The 21,854-nt window shown below is 48.0% G+C and overlaps 1 protein-coding gene across 1 annotated transcript; it reads left to right on the top strand.

Annotated features, from left to right (window-relative positions):
* The first annotated feature begins 3,559 nt into the window (after positions 1 to 3,559).
* TAL2 (TAL bHLH transcription factor 2) lies at positions 3,560 to 15,298 on the top strand. The gene is made up of 2 exons (XM_038171429.2): positions 3,560 to 7,123; positions 14,878 to 15,298. The coding sequence occupies exon 2, from the start codon at positions 14,888 to 14,890 to the stop codon at positions 15,242 to 15,244; it is 357 nt and encodes a 118-aa protein (XP_038027357.2). The 5' UTR covers positions 3,560 to 7,123; positions 14,878 to 14,887; the 3' UTR covers positions 15,245 to 15,298.
* Positions 15,299 to 21,854: the final 6,556 nt, after the last annotated feature.

The raw sequence follows: 21,854 nt of genomic DNA, 5'->3' as shown, positions 1-21,854 counted from the left end.
AGAAATAAGGCTCTGCATGAAACAGGCTTCCCACAGCATGCAGCACTGAGAAGTGCTAGCGGAGTCGCTGTCAGCTCCTCTTGGCATCTGGGCAGGTGCCAGTACAAAGGATTAGTTTAGCAACAGAGATGAACTTCCTCAAAGTAAGAGAGCTTTCATACCCCAGGATGCAGTTTATCACCTTGTATTGATGCTAGTTAGCTGCTAAATCCACGAATGTGAATTACACCAAAGCATGGAAATATCTTGGAGATAACTCTACCCTGGAGCATGGCAGTATTGAGACTGTGCAGTATGTTGGGTGCCTTGCACTTCATATGGCATCGCACAGGTAAAATTGCTGCCTGTTTTTGCATGTGAAGCAGGTCAGACCACATCAACAAGCAGCCAGGAGGAGTTTCTGCCTCCAGGCAGCCCCAGGGTTTGAACCTCAGTCTCTGTGCAATGTATGGCAAAGGGGTGTCTCACCGCATCACAGCTCCTCGAAGAAAACACCCTGTGGAGATGTCTTTGTGTGTGCCGTCAGCATCTGCAGCATTTCACCTGCTGGCTGTTTTCCAGGTTGTGGTCTTAAACCTTTTCCCCACAAGCCAAAAGTAGTTTTCCCTGCTTGCTTCAGAAGAGGAGGATAAATTCTAGAAACAAAGGAGCAAGATGACTTTGTGATACTCTGCAGTGCCCCTCTTTAACCAGACCATGGCGTGGCATTATGTATTCACACTGCTGTTGATAGCAGTGAGAGATAACATTGCACTGCACCTCTGTTTAGGTGATACCTGTGAATGGCAGCTGTGACACCAGTCGTCAGAGACTCCCTGACAAACACAGCAGCCATGAGTGGATGTGTAAAGCATCACAATGCTGTTACGTGATGCTGAGTTTTGTAGTATGTCCAAAGGGCTACTTTGCCTGTCTTGAGGGTTTCTTTAGCCCGCCTGCTGAGTCTGAACTTCTCCCCTGTATCTGGGGCCTTGTGCTGTGTTTGTGGGTGAGCTGTTTTCCAGGCTTATTCCTTCTCTCCGAAGTGCATTGGTCTGCTGGGTCCTGCTGCTTTTCACACAGTTGCCACCTCAGCCAAGTCAGGGGATAACTGGACCGTAGGTAATAAAAAAACATGCTGTGAGCTTTACAAACTCTGAGCATGCTTGTCCCCATATCACTGCATTTCTCTTGGTGGGAGAGGAGTGGGCTACAGCTGTTGGGCGATGTTAGAGAAGGATAGGGTCAGGCGTGCCCCCAGCCAAGCCGGGTAAGCACAGCAGAAACTGTACATTTGGTTCCTGCATCCCAAGGACCTTTCTGTCCAATGCCTTTTTGTGCTGGGTCCAGATGGGTGCCAGTATACTGCCCATGCAGAAACACGGAGGACCCAAAGAAGCTGGCTGTTTTTGGAGGCCATGGCTCGTCCTGGTAATGCCAACTGGCTCAGCTTTCCTTTTAGCTTCCTCAGGGCCAATGCAGACAGATCAATTAGGGACTGCCCAGCAAAAGCTGCAGCTCCTCAACCCTACCCCAAACAATAATAAAAATATGCCCTCGCTTTTCTCCTTCCTTGAAGATCCCAGGAGAGAATTAGCTGGTGCTGCAGGTGCAGTCATCCTGCAGGGTGGTGAGAGCAATGAATAGTAAGGTTTTTAGCTCAAGCACACTAAGGCTGTTCAGCAGCCATTGGATAATCCCCTGTTAATCAGATTATGTAAATTCCTACTTCAGCATCCCTATCCCATCTCTATCCCTGCTCTCCAAGCTGGAAATAAAAGGCACTCTAAAAAGGAACATTTAAACCGCAAAAAGGCCGTGCTGCTGAAAGGGGTGGGCAGAGGTTGCCGAGACGAGGAGCAGCGCAGCAGGGCTTTGTTTCTGAGCAGGCAGGCGTTCCTGCTCGGCAAAGCATTGGAGACACCAGCAAAACGGAGGTCAGGAGTGGGTGCTGCCCGTGTGTCAGCCCTGCCTCAGGTCCTGGAGACCTGAGGGCTTCTCCTGAGGTGTTGCTTGTGGTGCACTGCAAGAGCTTCAGTGACCTCCTCGGAGGAAAGTGGCTTTCTTCCCTTTCTCCTGCATTCACAACGTGTTACAAGGTCACTCCCTCGTGCTGCAAAGCCCGGCACTCCAAATCACGTTTTGGTGAGATGTGCTGCAAGCAGTCCTGGCTTAGTCACTGAATGCAGGGACCAAAGAGGACTGAGGGACAGGGTACAAAAACAGCCACTGAAGCTGTGCTCACAAAGCCCAGGCATGCAGGTGCTGCATCCCCTGAGCCTGCAGTGGTGCTCAGTGCATGCAAGGTAACCACATCCTCTGGCTCTAGGCTCCGTGTGGGCTCCTGAAACACTTGTCAGGAGCCTGGGCAATCACAACAGCATCTTACACAAGTTACAATGAGCACTAGCACCGAAAATCTGGCTTACAGTCCTTGCTTGGTCTCTGAGGCTGTCACATTTTCACCAGGTAGGAGCGCTGTTTTTCTTACAAGGTGGAGTAGAAGGCTGAGGAAGGCAATAGAGGTCAGTAACAAGTAGCAGAGAGGAGCTGAGAGCTTATTTATTCTTTTTGTGGCCACTGAAAACCACCCAGAACACGGAGCTGACCTACATTTGCTGTATAATACTCCCAGCTGAAATCAACTCCTTTTGTTTGTGATAAAGGTGGAGGCTGCCTCTCCCACAGCAGACGCAATACCCTGGAAATAAGCTTTTTAAGCCCAAACGTGGCTTTCCACTAGGCTTTCAGTATTCATAGAAGATCAGGAGAATTTGTTCCCCAGACCTCCTCCCCCTGCTGCTGAACTCACACCGATACCGATGTCTCGTTCACGGTGGGTAGCAAACCTGTCTGAAGGGCTGTGAAAAATATTGCACATACAGCACGGGGACATCACGGGTTTCATGGGCCAGGCTAGCTACAGGGCATGCTGGGTTTCAGGGCACAAGGTGGCTTAGTGGGGGTGACAGCAACAAAATCTGCACACAAAGGGCTTTTCTGGTGTTACTGGAGCTGCTTCCCTGCGCTGTGAGATGAGAAACCAGGGTGCAGGGATGATGCTGATGGTGGGGAATGGCCCTCTTGGTCCAAACTTCTAGGAGCTTCTGGCTGGCCTTACAAAATCATTTGGAAAATACAGCTGGTTGTATATGCAGATTTTATGTTTCTTACTTACCCTGAGGAATTTTGTCAAAAATCTGTTTTCCCCCTAGAAAGTAGAGAGAGGTACAACATAACCATATTACAAATCAATCAGCAGAACTGAAAGAGTAAGGGGTGATTTCTGTGTGCTGTGGACTGCTGCTGTTCTGCAGCAGCCGGTGAAGTACAACAGTGTCCACAAGCTGAGCCCCTTGGAGACAGAGATGTATTTAGCAACATTTGAAACAAAGCAATTGAAAATGAAATTTGAAACAAATTGTACTATTTCTCCTTCATCAAGGTAGGAATGAGGGTATGCGTTCATAACTGACAAGAAAAAAAAAAAAAAAAAAGAAAAAAAAGAAAGGATGTCAAATATTTAAAGTAAAAAAAATACATTTATGACACAATAGTCAGCACGTCTGCTTTTTCTATGTGAAATGGACTGCAAGACAATAATGCACTCCTGAGAGGCAGTTTTTTTGCACTTACCCTTTGCAAACACATGCACCACTAGTCTGGCAGTAAGCAATCTCAAGCACCAATTATCAGTCCTCTCCTTGGAGAATTTCAACCTCATCCATTTTCAAGCAGCAACCTTCAATAAGAAGAGATATTAGGGAGATTCAGAGCAAAATCTCTTGATGCTTGCAAGAGCTTTCCTCAAAGAGGAAACATGGTTTCAAAGCCTTGGAGGAGGAGAACTTGCTAGATGGTGCAAAAGGCTGGGGACTCACAGCACTTCAAATACCTGCATTGAGTATTTGGCTTGAAATTGATGAAAATTAAACAACTTTTGTCATTGGTTAAAAGACTGCTGCGGAAGGCACAACCACTTCTGTGGCAGAGACCCTTCAAGGCTTAAAACATGGCCAGGAAGCTTTACCCATACTCTGCTCCTTGCTCCTTTGAATCCTTCTTTCGAGTGATTCTTAGGTGGTGGCTTCATTGCTGCACACCGCCTGGGCAAGCTCACTGTTCTGTGGCAGAGGAAATGGGACCTCTGGGGTGAATGTCTTGTTTTTCTCATTTCTAGGTGATTTCCAGAGAATCTGTATTGTCTAGGTACTTCTGTGTTACTGGGAAAATGAGCTGCTTGCCTCTCCCCTTCTGCTGCCAGTGCCTGGTTCAGAGAAACATTAGGTCTCTTTCTTCTGTGGCTAAACATTTTCTTCAAGGCTATCAGCGAGTTTCAGCATTAAAAAGGAAAAGATTTTTGGCTTCTGGAATTAAGCTGAAAAGTGTGGCCAGAATTTAAATCACCCCCCGATGTGAGTGTTTTGTTAACACTAATAAGAGATTCAAAAGGTTACAGAAAGCTTTGGATGATGGAAGTTTAATATTTCAGCAGTCTGCATGCAGCTGCTGTTTTGAACCCCGAGCAGCCTCCTCCAGCTTGCTATATTCAAAATCTATTGATCTAAATTTCAATTTTGAAGGGCAGAAGCCCAGATGTGCATAATTGCTTCTTATTGTTCCCATCTGTAAAATGTGGCTCTGAAGGCTCAGTGGTAATGTTGCTGTCTGTTTGCAGCCTCGTGCTGTCCTTTTTCCACCCATCACTTTCTGTCTGCTGCTTTCACCAGCCTGAAAGTGTCCCCTTACAAGGGGGGGAGGGAATAATTTGAACCCAGGCCCATTTCCTGAAATCCCTGCTCATATTAATGTAGGATTCTCTTTGATTTCCTGCCCATCTGCAGCAAGAGTTTTGCCGAGGAAGGGCAGTGTTTTGAGGTGTCTCCCAGCAGTTTCTGCACCTGCAGAGGGCTGCAGCCGGTTGTTCCCAGCTCCTCCAGCTGCACACGCTGCAGTGCTCCCACCCTGCTCTCCCCATCAGTACCACGGGGGTACTGGGGCTCTACTCTGAGAAATGTCCAAGGAGGGAAAGAGTGCAAGTTACAAGAAGTCCCCTGTTTCCACTTGACTTTTCATGAACTGATCACAGGTGGCTGCTAAAAAGCTGGACCCCCTGCAGCTGCCCCAGACTCCAAGGAAGATTTCAGAATGGGTCCCTGCAGAAATCTTTGTGAGGAAGAGCATGCCCAGGGCACAATATTGCTTTCACTACTCTTGTTGCCTTCTCCCTGCCCATCAGCTGTTCCGGCACCCTGGTCCTGGCTGAGGGCAGACCCTGGTGCCCCCAGAGTGCTGTGGACACCGTGGATGCTCTGCAGAGCCAGCAGGGCCTTGCCTGGACCTTGGGGCTTGCAGAAGAGGAAAGCTGGTCTGTGACAGCCCTAGGAGGGTTGAACCTGGCTCTGGAGAGCATTGACACGTGAATGAGAACAAATAGCAGCCCATCCGGCCCTCTCCCAGCAAGGACAGATGCTCTCATGTCTGCCTGTTTTCTGCTGCTTCATCTCGCTGGGTTTTGAAGGTCCTGGGCAGATGGGGTACCTCAGGCAGGCAGTGGTAAATGAGGGGCTGGGGGAAGCAACACAAGGGGAGGAGCACTGTGCAGCTTTCCAATGGCGTGGAAATCAGGCTTCTGTGAGGCCAAAGGCCCCTCTGGAATAGGCCTACAGTTAACACAACACTCGTGCTAAATGAGGCGGTTGACACAGCTTTCAGGCTGTGGTGCTGCTGTTAATTTACTGTGTGAAAGGGCTGAACCCCCTGGTCAAGGGATGAATTGCCCCACCAAGGACCGAGGCTTTTCTCCCCATGGAGGAACTGCATCCTTCCACACCGGGATGTCAATATTTATGGGGGGCAATCCTCCTAGCTGAGAAATGTGCAGCGCTTTTACAAACCCAGTGTGGCAGAAAGCGTGGAGCCCTACCCAGGATGTGCACCATGGAAATGGTCACAGTGATGTTTGGAGGTCTGAGGTGGCCTCCAAATATCTCCAGACCGTCTGAACCTCTCACTGGAGCTCTGTGCCTGACTGGAAAGGGAGCCTGGGGTTTGTCAGACCCCCACAGCAGCTCCTCTGCTGGGTCCCTAAGCCAAGGGACCCCTTTCATGCAGGGGCAGTCTGTCTTTTTGTTTTTAGCAAGCAGATGTGAGATGGCTTGGCTGCTGTCCCTGAGCTGAGAGGACATTTGTGGGCTACCCCAGCAAAGCAGAACGAAGTCTGCACGTGACAGACCCTGCGTCTCAGCCGCAAGGGTACAGAGCGGGGTTGCCCTTACCTTTAAATGCAGAAATTAAACCCAGCCTTCGAGCACTGCATGGGCCCCACAGTGAAGGGAAAGCTGGCTGATGTGTGAGTGCATGCCTGCAGCTTCTTCTTGTACTCGGACCCAGGCAGGCACTGGAGCAGCAGCTCAGGCTGTGCTCCAGGCTGCAGGAGGTGCAACCAGGGGCTCCACGTGGAAGCCAGCTTTTCCCCAAAAATGTAGCAGCAGGGTCAATTTGCCTGCACGTGGCCGTCTCCACAGCATCACGGCACTGTCAGAGTAGAGGGCATCTCCTGCTCAGGGACACGGTAAACACGCCAGCCTGTGTCTGAACCCGGCGTCGTGTTAAAGCCAGCTTTTGAATAAACATTGGATCTCATTTACAGGCTCAGAGCTGACAAAACAAAACAAAACAAAACACACACACCAAAAAGAGAGAGAGGAAAAAAAAAAAAAAAGAAAAAAAAAAAAAAGAAAAAAAGATTTTATTTCCATCTTTTCCTGCAAAGTGCGTCCAACCCAGCCAAAGTTGTGCCCTGACTAGTAAGCACGGTCAGAGTTCCTGCCCCAGCCCTCCAGAAAGGGGCAGAGAGCGGTGGTGAGGCGAGAAAAGGCAGGACAGAGAGAATCTCCCGGGAGATGCAAAACGAGCTCCTGGATTGCTAGGACTAGTGGTGACACGCGCCAGACAAAGGACCTGCTATTCTATAAATGAGGCGGCCAGGACCAGCACCAGGCGGACTCCATCCAGCGAGAGCAAGCTCTGCGGCCAGGCACGGCGAGAGCTGCCGGGGAAGGAAAAGAGGAGACGTCCGATTTTGCTGTCCCTTCACCTGCTGACCAGGTTTGGCGAGCTGCAAGCACCTGTGACCAGAAATGTAAGTGACGACTTACTCATCTCTCTGCAGAATTGCCGCCCCTCTCCTGGGCTTACCTTGCAACTTCCTCGGGCATGCTGACGTTTCCTTCCCGAGACACACAGCAGGGACTTTCACTTATTGTCATGGTATCTTGGGATCTTGTCATCGAAAGGCTAAGAGCAAGGCACCTTATCTGGCAGACGTAATGGTTACGGAAACAGCCACTTCTGGGTGACTGCCTTTAATTAAGTGAAATAATTCTGTTGCCCTGTTCCTGTACTTGGGCTTTTCCAATTCTTAGAACCCACCCAGTGAATAAAACCTTACACCAGGTGAAATATTGTTTTGTTTGTTTTTATATTTTGGACAGAAAAATGTTGATGCATAGATGTGGAGCAAAAAAAAAAAAAAAAAAAAAAAATGATTTTTAAAGTCACTGTTCCAAGTATTCCTAGATTCTCTTACATTATAACTTCGTAATTGCCCACTAGGTGAACTCATTTATACCTCTGCAAAGTGATGTGAATGAGTTATTGCACTGGTGTAAAATGATTACACAGAGCACCATAGGAACCCTGAGTTGAGAAATAGAGCTTAAATGAATTCTCCAGTGTTTGATATTTGAAACAAAATATTTGCAAAAGCATAAAGAACAAAACATGTGCCAGACCTTTCTGTATGATTATGCACTAGCCTGTGTGGAAATCCTATGAATGTGTCAACAAATAAGGATGTTAAAAGGAGCTTTAAATTTCAAACCTCACATATTTAAAAATATCCCCACTACTTTACAGGACACTGCCTTAGAACAGATGTGCCTGTAAAATGCACAAGTATCTGAATTTTGCCTAGTTCAATAGTTCACTTAGTAGGAAAAGCTTAATGATTTTATTCATTTAAGTTCAGCGGATAAATGTTGACAACTCTCAAAGTTAAGAAACAAACAAACAAACAAAAAACCTTTTGAAACCTCCCAGTCTAGAACAGGTTCATATTTCCGGGGCTAATCTACTACGTAAAGTTGTGTGTATCTGAAAAAGCAAATAATAAAAGCAGCATTATTTTTTTTTCTGAAGTAGCTGTTATCTGTTTGCGTGTGAGAGTATAGGACAATATATGGGTTTTAGGACCTCACTCCACCGTACATTTCACAAAAAAAAATAGCTGAAATAAATGCAGTTTGCTTTTATTACCTGTTTACGTGGGATATTAGAGTAGTCATGGTGTGAGTAGCTGATCCAAGAAATGAGGAGCTCACAGAGCCACCAAGCAAGGTGGGCAGCTTGGTGACAAAATGCAGGTGCCCATGGCTGTGTCTGTGATGATCTTCATGCTGGCCTTTCCACCAGGTGTAGTCTTGTGGAGGTTAGCAGCACGACACCTATGGAAAACCGGCAGCACAGTCCTTGCCTCATGGTGGTTGGTATCACAGCTTTGGAGGTCACGTTTTGCCCTGGTGGGTATGTTTCTCAGTGCTTTTGTTGACCTCTGATCTTACAGGCAGCAGACCCCAATAATTCCTGGGATGATGCCATGGTGGCCTGCAGACTGGTTTTAAGTCATGTTTGGTAGGAAAGGAGGATGCTGTACACGGATAGTGGGATGGCATCAAAATTTTGGTCCTGCTGAAGTCACAGAGAGATTTTTCTGTCAGCCTCAGAGCAGACCTGGACAGGATGTGGAGTGTGTATTTTCTTGGAGTCATACCCTGAAACACCAGATAGACCTTCCCAGAGGCACATGTCCCTAAGGACTCCTGCAGCAGAGCGAGATGCCACAGGCCAGTCCCTGCCGAGCTGAGAGATGGGCAGCATCTGATCCCCTTCCTTTAAGCTGAGGAGGGCAGGGACGTTGTAATATGTAATATTTGGGAAGTGAATTCAACAGAGGCTGTTTTTAATGGAATCCCAGTGGAACTGCAGTTGAACCTTTGACTAAAGAGGGCTGTACGGGAGATGGGACCAGGAAGACAGAAAAGCTTTATTACAAAATGTTTCCTGGATCTTTCTGAATAGACAGTGCTAGTGCAAGTTAAAAAAAAAAAAGGGTTAAAGCTCTTGGCTGAATGTCTCTTTCTCAGCTGCTGTACAACATAGCAGGCTGTTGTGTCCATGCCAATACACTAGACTTTAATTTAGCAAGAACTGTTGCAAAGCAAGAGGGCTTTGTTGTTGTTGTTTTTTCTTTGCACAGAGCTGTGGTATAAATTGATTTTACTGTAAAAAAGCATTGGCAAGTGGGGATACATGGGGAAAAAAATAATCCTGTGTGCACAGGGAGTTAATTTTTTCAAATCTCTTTATCATTTGTGATAAGGTTTCAACCACGTATTTTGTTCTCTGCCAAACACCTGTTGGGTGGCAGTCCATCGCTTTCCAGACCTACCTTTCCAAAGACAGTCTTAGGAACAGCATTTGAAGGTGTTCAAATTAAAAGTGTCTGTGGGGAAGACTTATTTTGCCAAAATTTCTCTGATTTGCTGACAGCAGTGAGCTCACACCCCTGCAAGAAATATGCACCCTCCAGGTGGGCCACCAGACTGCAAGGCTGCACCACTGTGGGGAAAGGCTGGCTGCTGTGAAAATTACCTTCTGAAACTGTAATCAGACGTAGTTTGGATGAGTATCCTCAAATGTGGAGGCTGACTTAAGCCTGTGACGTTTACACCACTCTTTTGTGCTCCGGTGGTCTCCTTTTCCTGGAGGTTCAAAGAGAGGATGGCGTAACTGGGAGCGTCCCGTAAATGCCGCCCTTAGACAGGAGAGCTCCCAGAAGTGGAGATTTCACTGTGTGCGCTTTGTCTCAGATTTACAGACCTTAAAAAAGGTAAATCACTCTGTCAGCGCTGGCTGGTTTTTATGGTGCTTTAGCTGCTGTGCTGTGCTTTGTATCGCAGCACGATTGCCAGATAACCCTCCCGACAGAGGCGTGAGGCAGTGAAAGGAGACGTAGTTTACTGCTGGAGTCCCTCCTCGTCCCACACCTGACTTAAAACAAAATGAATTTCGCTTACAGGTGTTTGGAGGCGCTCCACCAGAGCTGGGAGCGATGGCTCTGCTTCACCTCATGGGCCCAGCACTCGTCACTGCCGGGTGAGGCTGGGCCACCTTGAGCAGGCCACTGTGCTCACACAGAGATGATTTCCTTTCCAAAAAACCTGCAGCTGAGACGGGCTAATTGCAGGCAGGAGGGACATGGAGGCACAGGAAGGAGAAGAGATTTGCCTGAGGCGAAAGGGGAGTGGAAATGAGGACAGAAGTGCAGCTCCCTGGTGGCCTGCACAGCCTTTGGCTCACTGCGCTGTGCTCGCCCACCAGCACACTGGTGGGATTTCGGGTGGGGGGCACTCGGGGAGGGGTATGGAGGTGCTGAGGAGAGCTGGGAGGGATGATCCCGAGCCTGGAGGTGTGCTGCCCCTCCTGCAGCCTGCTGAGCTTCCCGAGGGAAGGCCTCCAGGCCTGAGCAGACAGAGCATAGTTTAGCTGCAGAGCGTCAAGACTATTTCTCCTATGGGGAGGAGAAAAAGAAAAGGAAAAAAAAAAAGTCGCACGTGTTACTGATAGGCAGTGTAATGTTTTGTGACATTCATGCTCAATCTTCTCCTCCGCACAGTGCTGAGCTCTGTGCTCCACAGCTGGCATGGAGCTGAAGAGGCAAACAATGAGCCTCCTCCTCCTCCTCCTCCTCTTCACCATGTTGCACTGAGGCAAAGCGAACAAAGTGTGGCCGCAGGGAGCTCTGCTGGGGTGATCTCTGCTCCCCGTGGTGGATCAGGCTCCCAAGCACCTGCCTGCTGCGGGGCCTGGGCACCACCTGCTGCTGGGCTGCCATTGACGCCAGGGCTGAGGGGACTTCACAAAATCGATGTGTTAAATAACCCATTCTAGCAGGCACCGGGTTTTTCCCCAGTGGAGCAGCAGCGTGGCATCGCAGGTTGACTAGAAGCACTCCAATTCTTGCTGGCAGCAGGCATCTGCTGTCTGATTAAGATTTGCAGGAGTAGGTCTCCAGTGGCCGGTTTCAGCATGGATTTAACTTCAGTGAGGTCAAAGGTATAACTTGAGGGAGGAACTTTCTTATCCACGATCTTTATTTAATAGCAGCCTGCTAATTATGACTGAGTGCTGGGCTGCCGGTGAGTCCCCTGCCGGCCCTCAGGCATTAACCGCTGGCTTGGGGGCCATTTGCTGGGGAATGTCCTCGCAGGGACGGCGCTTTGTGCCTCGGCTGCTGCTGCTGCTGCTGCTGGAAGCGCCTGAGCTCTCGCACGGAGAGGCTGCGAGAGCTGCTGCCACCGGGGGAGAGGTCTTCATCTCCTCTATTGTTTGGTCTTTTGTCTGGTGACACTTGCGGCTGCATTAGCCGCAGCCAGAATTTCCCCCCCCCCCCCCTCCTATTTTTGCTCATTTCTAAAGAGCAGGCAGGGGGTGGGAAGAGCTTCATCTCTCCGTGCGGTGTGTGGCGGTGTTTTGTTTTCCTCTGTCTGGCTGTCAGGGCAGATTCACTGCGGGGCTGGGGCTATGGCTTCGCACAATTCTCTTTACACGCTGCAGATGTGGATCGCAGCTCACGAAGCTGCACTAACCCGCTGCTTCTGGATATCTCCTCCTGATCCCGGTTAAATCCTGTCCTCGGTGGCTCCGCTTTACCCCTCAGAGTTACTCCTCCAGCGGAAATGCTGTAACCCTCCGGGTCTACATTCCTGAGAGCAGAATTAATCCCCTTGAATTTAGCCTGCTGCTGTCCTGGTGCCTTTCTTATCAGCTGCATGTGGGGCTGTTAAGCTGTGGCTGGCGGAGGTGACCGTAAAGCACAGGGTAATCCAGGTGTGCAGCTTCAATGCTGTTTGTCCACGATGTGTGTAAGCAAAGTGGTGATCTCTGCATGGGTTTAAAATGGACTGAGGGGGTATGGGCTGTGTGCAGCCCCTGGGCAACACCGCACCAGAGAAAGCTAAGGGACGTGCAACATTAGCAGAGACATGAAGCTGCAAGTAATTTCATGCTGAAAGCCACCCTTGGTGGGGAGGAGGGCTGGAGAGAAGGAGGGAAGAGGAGGAAAGGGATGAGACAAAAGGAATGGAAATCAGATCCCTTGTCAGCAAACACGCTGCCTTTTGGCCGGAAGGTGCCGTGATTAGAGGGAATTGGAGGGATGGGCAGGTCGTGATGTGAGGAAAGAAGAAGCTCTGTTGAAACATTACACTTGGGCAGCACGGGACCAGGCTCATGAGGCTCCTCTCCTGCTTCCAGCAGAAGCTCTGAGCGCCACGACAGGAAATACCAAGACAGCAGTGGGAGAAAGGGAGAGGGATTTAAGGTGGAGAGGTGCATGGAGGTGGGTCACACCTGCAGGGCATCTCCCCATGGGGTGTCAGCACAGAGGGGAGCACTGGGGTGGGAGGAAGCTGTTGTTCAGGCATCCTGAACAAATGTCAGAAGTACAAACACGCGTTTTTGAAGTGTAAAGCAGGCGCCGGTCCCACAAAGGCATCTATTTGCTGACAAGGGTTGTGACCACAGAGGTAGTGTTGTCCTTTCCAAGTGAAAGAGCAGAGAGACAAAGGCAGCATGGTGTGCAGGAGCAGGCTGGGGTTATTTTCCCACCAATAATGCTGCTAAAAGGACAAATTCACAGCGCTGACCTGCTCTCCTGGAGCGCTGCACTGGGCACTGCCTGCAGCAGAAGAAAGAGCAGGAGCTGACCCTCAATCAGCATTTGTAGCCCAGATGTACACCCAGAGCCACGCACCAGAACCACAGCCCAGAGACTGAGCAGCCTGGCAAAATGCTGTCCTCCTGGCCCATTAGAAGGAGCAAGGAATCCCAAGTAACTTCTCCTACCTCATGAAAAATGACTGACCTTGTACAAGAATAAAGTTATCCTAAAACAGATAAACAAAAAAAGTGGGGGGAAGGGAAGCAGGTGGCACTCTGAAAGTCACAGGGATCCAAGCAGCTGCTTGGAAAAATAAAACTGTAATGGTGAAAGTATTGCCCTGGGAATGAATGTGCTGCAGTGGACAAGAGCAGAGGAGGACAGCGCCTGAAATCTGTATCGCTGTTTCAGCAGTGTTCTTGCCAAAAAGGTAGCTAGCTCTTCCGGGTAGGTGCAAAGTACAAAGTAGATTTGTTCACATAGCACAAACCAAAAGTGACACGCAGAGTAAGAAAACAATTTTAAAAGAGAGGTGTGGTTCCCATTTGAATCAAGCAGTGGGTCTCCATGCAAATCTACAAGAAATATGAAAATCTCTCAGCCATTTGCAATACTGGGGCTTGTTTCTTTTTCAATGCGCCACTCATGAAGCAAGGACATTCTGACGGGACAAATTTCTTGTTCCTGAAGGTGGAGTAGACAACCGGGCTGCCAGTGATTTCCAGCTTCTACCAGAATAGCAATGCGGCAGCTCTGTGAGGGCTACAGCTGAGGGGCAACGGGGACGTAGGGGCAGCATGAGCCTAGCCATATAAAGCCTACACAGGCACATCTCTGACCATGGCTCCAACGTGATTTATGACCCTGTAGCTGTGTCTGTCTGGTGATTTGCAATCCGTGCCAGGCTGGGACTTCTTGGCCTGCCTTGCATGTCTTGTCTCCCTGCCAGGGGAGCCCCTCCAACCTCTGCATCACCGCAGAGTTTCCCCCTTCTGGGGGTGAAGGGTGCTTCTCCCCAGCCCCTGTGGGACTGCTGTGTGGGTGAGTTTGCCAATAAATATTAAGAGCCTGGGTTTACACATGCAGAAGAAGGTCGGTGGAAATATTTGCCCTTTATTCCCTTGGATGTTTTCCGTTCCCTTGGATTGTTTTCCCTGCTCCAACTGTCTGTGTGCCATTGGCATAAAAAAGCAGCTTCAGAAATGGAAAAGTGGATGTCTGCCACAGGGCCGTGTGAGAGCAGGGAAGGCTTTTTGGAGGGAACTACATCCATCGGATGTTTATGAGCAAGGACCAGAGGGCTGCTGGGGACCGAAACAGCCTTCCTGGGAAAAGGGAATGGGCAAGAAAAGCTGTGTGGTCTGGCACGTTACAGATGGGCATGTATGCCTTCATCCATCTCAGCTGGTCTCTGGGATTCCTTTTGATGGCAATACAAGCAAGGCTGGGTCAACCCCACAATCCCTTGATGACCTCTCTGCCAAATTGCATTTAGAGCCACCCCTTAGAGCTTGCAGAGCAGTCTCCTGCTGCCAGATCTGCGCTGGGCAGTGGGTTTCCTTTGCTGCTCAGCTCCCCGAGGCGGCGCGGCCAAGTAATCTCTACGGGGACATTTTGGCTGGAATGCCTGCACGCTTTGTAGGAGTCACGCTTAACCTCTGCAGCCTGCAAAGCCCTGCCCGGGAGCACTCGTGGCATTTGTGGCTTAGCCTTGGCAGCTCTCAGAGGCTAAAATAGAAGTCCAAATGGATCCAACTGGAGAGTGCCTGCCGCCAGCAGCGAGCAGTCAGTGTGGGCTGGGCAGGGTACCAGAACATAGCCTCCCTGGAGAAGTCTCCCGAAATAACCATAATCACACGTGCTCATTAATATCAGCTGTCTGCCCGCTGAAGGCCCCAACCCAAGGTCCACCCAAACCTGGCTGAGCTCATGCTGTGAGCCACGAGGCCTGGAACGGGGGGGAGCAGCCCCCAGGGAGGTGTGAATGGAGTTTGGGAAGCACGGGGTGTGTTCTTGCCCTCGTCCTGCCTGCCTGCCCTCCCTCCAAAGAAGTGCCCTGTGGGTCAGCAGTCAGGGGTGTCTGGCATGGACTCACCATCTCCTCTGCTTTGCAGCGCTGTGGGAATGACAAGGAAGATCTTCACCAACACCAGGGAGCGATGGAGGCAGCAGAACGTCAACAGCGCCTTTGCCAAGCTGAGGAAACTCATTCCCACCCACCCGCCCGACAAAAAGCTCAGCAAGAACGAGACGCTGCGGCTCGCCATGAGGTACATCAACTTCCTCGTCAAGGTGCTGGGAGAGCCCGGCCTGCAGCAGACGGCAGCGGCAGCACGAGGCAGCCTCCTGGGCTTCTTCCAGCAAGCCCCACGCCTGCAGAGCATGGAGGAGCTGGCTCTGGTTGAGAGCTGTGGCGCCTCCTCTCCTGGTGGGAGCAGCAATATTGCAGAGTGCTGCTGGCCAGAGACTTTGTCTCCTTAGCAGACAACGAAGAGTTTGGTGTTAGTCTGATACATGTATTTCCCTCCCCCCACCTTTTTCTCCCCCCACCTTTTTTTTTTTTTTTTTTTTTTTTTTTTTTTTTGTGGGTTGCTTCTGTATGTACATTGATTATTTATTTATATTTATTACTTTTTTTTTTTTTTTTTAATAAGTTTTTATTTAACAGGAAAGGAATTCTTTGGTCAGCCAGCAACCTGAAAGACCAGAGAGAGAACTCTCAGACCCTGGGAGCCTGGAAGGACTCACCACTGCCACAGCAGGGTCCGAGCCAGAAGGGCATTCTGCCCTGATCTCTGTTAGAAAGAAATTCATCCAGTGATTCTGGCAAGGAAAGAGGTTGTTCTCCCACGCTATTTTGAGGAAAAGCTACTGAGCTCAAGTAATCCTGACCGTACCACAAAATTTTTCCAAGAACGACATCTGACCTCAGTTGCGAACAATTTTTGAGGGACATTTGCTCCAGTCATTCACCTGTGGTTCCAGTAGCTACTGTCTCTCACTGTTGAACCTCCAAATCTTATTTCCAGCTTGATTTTTTTTTTTTTTTTTGAAACTACAAGTCCTAGCCCTTGAACCTGGCCACACCTTTCACTGGATTGGAGGAATCCATCATATTAGAGAAATATGCTATTAAACAAAACTAAACATTTGTTTAAAGAGGTCCCAGGAGAAAGGCCTCAGTGATGCGCTGAGAAAACCTTCTTGGAAGTGCAAGTGAGAGGTGCCCCTTCCCACTCAGAGGTGCAGAAGCAGTGGGTGCAGTCTGGGTCTGGCAGAAGCTGCTGGACATACAGGACCAGCACAGTCTGGTCCCTGTTGGCACAGGGAACAACCACCTTGCTCTGGGCATTTAGGTGACAAGCAGGCTGAGAGAGGTCTCACGAGGGGTGACCATTGTGGGTTGTTGCACACAAATCAATTCAATTTCCTGAACTATGGATGCAGATTTTTCCTGATCTATGTCAGCAAAGATCTGGTTTGCCTCTGAAGAGTATAAACCTTTTCTAGAGGAACAGAAAAAAACGACACCAGGTGTAAGCAGATCCTGTTCCGATCCTGTTCCCACTGACACAAGTCTTTTCTCTTTCCATGTGGACCCAGGTACACTTCAATACTTAGAAAAAATATATATATATTCATGACAAGTGAATAAATGGAGCTCACATGTGCCAAGGCATCTCCCTGGGCTGTTTCCGCTTATTCATGAGGGCAGCTCAGGGCTGGTGCTGTAGGATGTAGGAGTCAGTGGAAAACTGATCCAAAAATTAAAAAACAAAAAATCTGAAAGGGTTGGTGACTGTGCCATTTTGTTTCTGAACACTGTGAGTCTTTGGTTTGCTTATCTCTGCATTTCCGAGCTATCAGGGCTGAGGACTGTGCTGGAGAGCAGCTAAGTGAAAACACACTGAGAGACTCTTGGATGGCCTGTGCAATTAGCACTGCCAACTCTGCCTGCTCTAATGTCACCAAATGGAATCGCAGCCTCTTCTGCACAGAGCCTCAGAGGTAATGAGCCAAGTCCTAGCTCTCTATTTACTTGCTGGGAGTTACAGCAAGACAAATTAGTCCACGTCAATCAAGGTACTTATTGGTGAGGTGTGGTGGTGCTCTTCGGTCCATCACCCACTTGATATCCTAGGAAACACACATCACCAAGTCAGAACATCTTGTAAGAGGAGTTATTACCGAGGGAAGGTGAAAGACAACCTGTCTATTTTGTAACACAACATGCTTATATATTTTTTATCCTAAAAAGTTCCCTTCTTGTTATTGCTTTGGTTCATATCAACACTTTCTTTGTTCTCCTTTCCATTTAGGAGCTTCTTACTCTTATGTTCCACTTGTGTTTGACTAGTTCTGTCTACCAAAGATTTTTTTTTTTTTGTCATATCTTTTTTCTTTGTGTTTTGCAGATTTCTTATCTGTATGATCATGAACAAATATGGTGCACCACCTGATCATAGTTTGTGCTATATGTTTAACATCTAATATATTCCAAATAAATTATTTAAGAAACAAATCTATCTTTGTCTTTATAGCCTCTAAAATTCAATTTTACATTTTTTGTAATATTTGGTAGAGGATATCAGAAACATCACAGTATAATTTCCAGTATAGAATCATTCTACGACTCAGCACTTATGCAAGATTCTTGTTCCTAAGGAACAACTTGGAAATACTAACAGATGATGAGAAATGACAGAAATTCTTTGTTTATTATAATTTATACTTTTTGGTGGAAATCTGTTTCAGTCTACATATGAGGAAGATTTTGACCAGCACTTGAAAAATACAGATAAGTAAAATTTAATTGTGAAATACTGTTCTGTCTTCCAAATATTTACAACTCAGAAAATTTTAGCCAACTCCATTTTAAAAAGCAGAAGTAATCCTGAAGAGTTAACGTGAACTCTGATTTGAGTCTATTGTTATCCAGAAATGTTTAAATAAGTACAATCTCTGGATTCAGACTGGAGCACAAGTTCAGATATAAAAACTCTTCCAAAGTTCAGAGGAGCTTGGGATGTAAAGCTGCTCTGGCTAGCACCCGGTGGGAACAACCTAATCCCCAGCTGAAAACAGGGCTGGGAGGGGGAGAGGGAGTACTCAGGTGACAAATGAAAAAGCTGTGAGGAAAAGACAGAAAATCACTGGGACACAGGGACAATTTCAGCTTCTTTCTCAACTGGATGTCCCATACTGCTCTTTGGAGGGGAACTCCTTATCTAGGAGTGTAGTGATAGGGTAGGTTTAGATTAGATATAAGGAAGACATTCTTTACTCTGTGGGTGGTGAGGCACTGGAACGAGTTACCCAGAGAAGCTGTGGATGCCCCATCCCAGGAGGTGTTCAAGGCCATGTTGGATGGGGCTTTGGGCAACCTGGTCTGGCGGGAGGGGTTGGAGTGAGATGGTCTTTAAGGTCCCTTCCAACCCAGACCATGCTATGATTCTCATTCTATGAAACACCAAGACAGATATTTCTTTGTAATATGTGCCTGAGAAAGATGTTGACCCGAGAGATTCTATTTAAAAATAATGAAATCAGCAAATGTGACCTTTAAAATATGTATTTGCACCGTGCATGGCAACATCAACTTAAGAGAGTGTCCTCTGCAGAGAGCAAGTAATGCTGAACCAGTCGGCATACTCAGCATCAGGTGCCCACTCTTCCTCTGGGGGTGGGCATGGTAAAATCATGGTGCTGTGCTGTGAGATAATGGTACCTGTGGCATGGAGGTCTACCACATCACGTGAAGCTGGCTGAAAATGTCTCTTGTTGCAGCAGTGGCAAAATCTCAGTGCAAATGACAAAAGTGTCCCTAGCCATAAGGCCCCTCCTGAGTCTCCTAGTGGTAAGTAGCAGCCCTAAAACGGGTTGTGTGAACTGCTGAACAGCACTACCCCCGTCCCATGAAGTTCTTTGTACGCCTTTGTATGCCTTCTCCTTTATTTTGAATTTCCACCAAGATCAACAGAAGAATATACCTCTGCATTTCAGGTGGAAGGAGGACTAGTTTCTTTAGAGGCTGGCTGCTGGCAGAGAAGTGCCACTCCCCTGCTGACACAGAACCTGGGGGGACTGATGCCACAGGAACTGAGCACATTCTCAGTACCTCCTTTGTGGCTATGGATCGTAAATGAAGCGCTCACTGGATATTTGGGTTGAGCAAAGCTAGAGAAGCACTGCAACATCTTGCTCTGAACAAGAAGTGGGCACTGCAGCACCAACATGCTTCAGAAAGACATGATTCAGGAACCACCTAGTAATTTATATTCCCATATCTAACTGTCTCCCACAAATTTCTTTGCTGGTAGGGAATGATATGCAGTGACCACGGCTAAAGTAGTGTGAGCAAGGCAGATCTGACTTTTGTTCTTTGAAGGCTGGGTGATGAAAGGAGGTGGAGAGAATGGGAGACTTAACTACTGACCTGTGGGGCAGGGGTCACTTGGGAGCCAGTCTTAAAATCTAAAGGCCATAGACAAACTGACAGAGCCTAAATCCATCAGTTTCCAGGGATGTAATTGTGTTTTTAAGACAGCAGGTGCTGAGAGAATCGAAGGGGAGAAGGTGGGTGGAAGAAGCAGCTCAAACAAGTATAGGGGTTACAGAAGGTAGAGATTACCCCTGTCTGGTCAATGGATGTATCTGGCTGGATTTATTCATTATTGTTCTGCCAGTAAGCCATGGGGAGTGTTTTCATTGCTCTCTGGGTTGGTCCAGGTCTTTTATTTGAGAAACACAGATAGCCTCATCCCATTGTATCCTCCCCCAGCCGCCTTCCCGTGTGTGCACACCCCATCTCTCCATGGCTTGTTTTGCTGCCACGGATTGCAAACCCTACAGTGCACAACTGAGTCTCCTGTAGTACGTCCCTGTTCTGGAGCATCTTTTGGAAAAGGAACCTCCCAGGGAAAAAAGAAAATGAAAAGCCACCATCCTTTCTGTGGCTACATCTCCCCTGCTGAGTGTCAATGCCACAAAACAGCACGGAGGTGGCTCAGGATGAAGAGCAGAAGTCAGTGAGACTTGTGAATCTCAGCATGGACTGCACCGGGCCCCAGGTGGGACTTCTAATTCTCATGTTGGCAATGCAGAGAGGTATTCACAAGGACAGGGATGGAGAAGTTTCTGTGCACCCACCTTTCTGTCCCATTACACCTGGCTGGGGGTACTGCGAGCAACACTGAATACCTCAGACCTGGGGAAGATCTTTCCCAACACCCAAGGTTAGCCATGAAATACCTCTGCACAATGCCCAAGAAACCTGCCTGAGCTTAAGAGAAGGGAACTGAGGATGCAGATTACAGTTTACAATGGGATTGGTTTATAGCATCAATTTTTCTCTTGGTGACTGTATTTGGCAAACCCTTGAAGACAGCAGTGCTCAGCTCCTGGAGCTGAGGAGGGCTAACAGCAGCTGAGATTACATCTTCCTCAAATCACAGCAGAATTACTGTGTCCTGATATGTAGATGTACAACCACATAAAATATAATCTACAGAATCCCACAATTCAAGACTACACAGTACTAAATTCACACTGTACAAGGGTTTACATCTACTGGAAAGACCTGAAGATTTCAAAGAGGAAACTTCAGTGGCTAAAAGCACTCGGAGTGCAGGCTGTTACACCGAGCCAACCAGGCTCAGGAACTCAGGCCAACTGACTGTGACCCAAAGTGCTTTACTGCCTGTGGGGTAAAAACTGTTTCAGAAGGACGTATCTGGCCCTGCTATGAGATGAGTAACAGCTTTCTGCAGTGATCTCTGTGGGTCTGAACGGGAACAGCTCGCTGCCAGTTGCAAGGATGGCTGCTGGCTCACCGCAGCAAGTGAGCCTGACAGGCTGGCTTTGCCAAAAACACTCAGCTCTGGCACAAGCTGCTTGGGTGGGAAAAGCTCCCACTGCTTGAAAGGCGACAGAAACAGCGTGGTGCAGAAGGGAGCTGCCCGTTCTGCCTCCTGCTCCTGAGCTATGCGGAGGAAACCCTTCTCCAACATTTTTACAGGCACAGAGAGTGGCTAGCTGCTGTCTGGCGAACGCGCCCAGCCAACGCGTTTGGCAGAGGATGGGCCTGCCTCCCAGGCCACATTTCTGCATGTTCACTCAGGAGGCCAGCGGGTATTCCCTAGACCAAGACGGGGACAGAAACTCGTGGTAGGCAGCCTCTGCAGGCAGACTTCACCCATCAATTTTTAATTGCAGAGCTGAGCAGATTAGAAAGCGTATGTGTTTGTGTTCCCCTCACCACCTCCTTGAAGGCTGTTAAAGTTCATGTAAGGTCACGTGCAAATGGCAGAACACAAATTTTTCCTTTGAAATCTTTCAGATTAAGGGAAAAGGAAAATGACAAGAATGAAAAGAAGAGAAAATGTCAGTGAAAGTGAGAGAAAGCGTCCAGGATGATCCTTGCATTTCTGGTACATCTGAATGGACACTACTCTTGATGTGGGTGTGTAGACTTCCTCTGTGTTACAGCTCTGTATATCATCTACAGAAAAAAAAAAGAAAAAGAAAAAAGAAAAAAACCCACGTTGTTTCTGCTATATCAACAGATAAGTGAAATTGTCAGATAATTCTGAAATCCCTGATGTAAAATCTCCCATTAATTTCAAACATTGCCAGAGTGGTTCTCATCAGCACCGGCTACTGAACTAATGCAGACAAATACTGATTATATTTCTGAATATCTAAATACATTTTGTATTTCAGTTAGCAATATATTTGTTAAATTAATTGCTTATTAAAAAAATAAAGTGTTGGTAAAATAATAAAAACAACACTGTAGTGTTGTCTTGACTGCTTTCCGGGGTGCTTTCTGGATACGGAGCTTTTTCTGGAAGGTATCTGAAGACTCTTATTAAGTCAGGCACCTTCAAGTCATTTCATCTTTGTTCCTGAATATATAAGGATATAAGGCCCCAAGCCCTTAGCTGCGTTTAAAACCTGTGGCTATGGATTTGTGTCTTGAGTCCTCTGGGAAGGGTCTTCTCCCAGCAAGGGCAGAATGGAGATAATTAGGGCAGGCACTAAGGCAATCAAACAGATTGTTTACTACTCTTAGCAATGCAAGCCTAACACA

This window comes from Anas platyrhynchos, chromosome Z (assembly GCF_047663525.1).
Source record: "Anas platyrhynchos isolate ZD024472 breed Pekin duck chromosome Z, IASCAAS_PekinDuck_T2T, whole genome shotgun sequence".
NCBI classification, from domain to species: Eukaryota; Metazoa; Chordata; class Aves; order Anseriformes; family Anatidae; genus Anas; species Anas platyrhynchos.
Note: the sequence above shows the minus strand (reverse complement) of the source record. Positions and strands in the feature narration are given on the sequence as shown.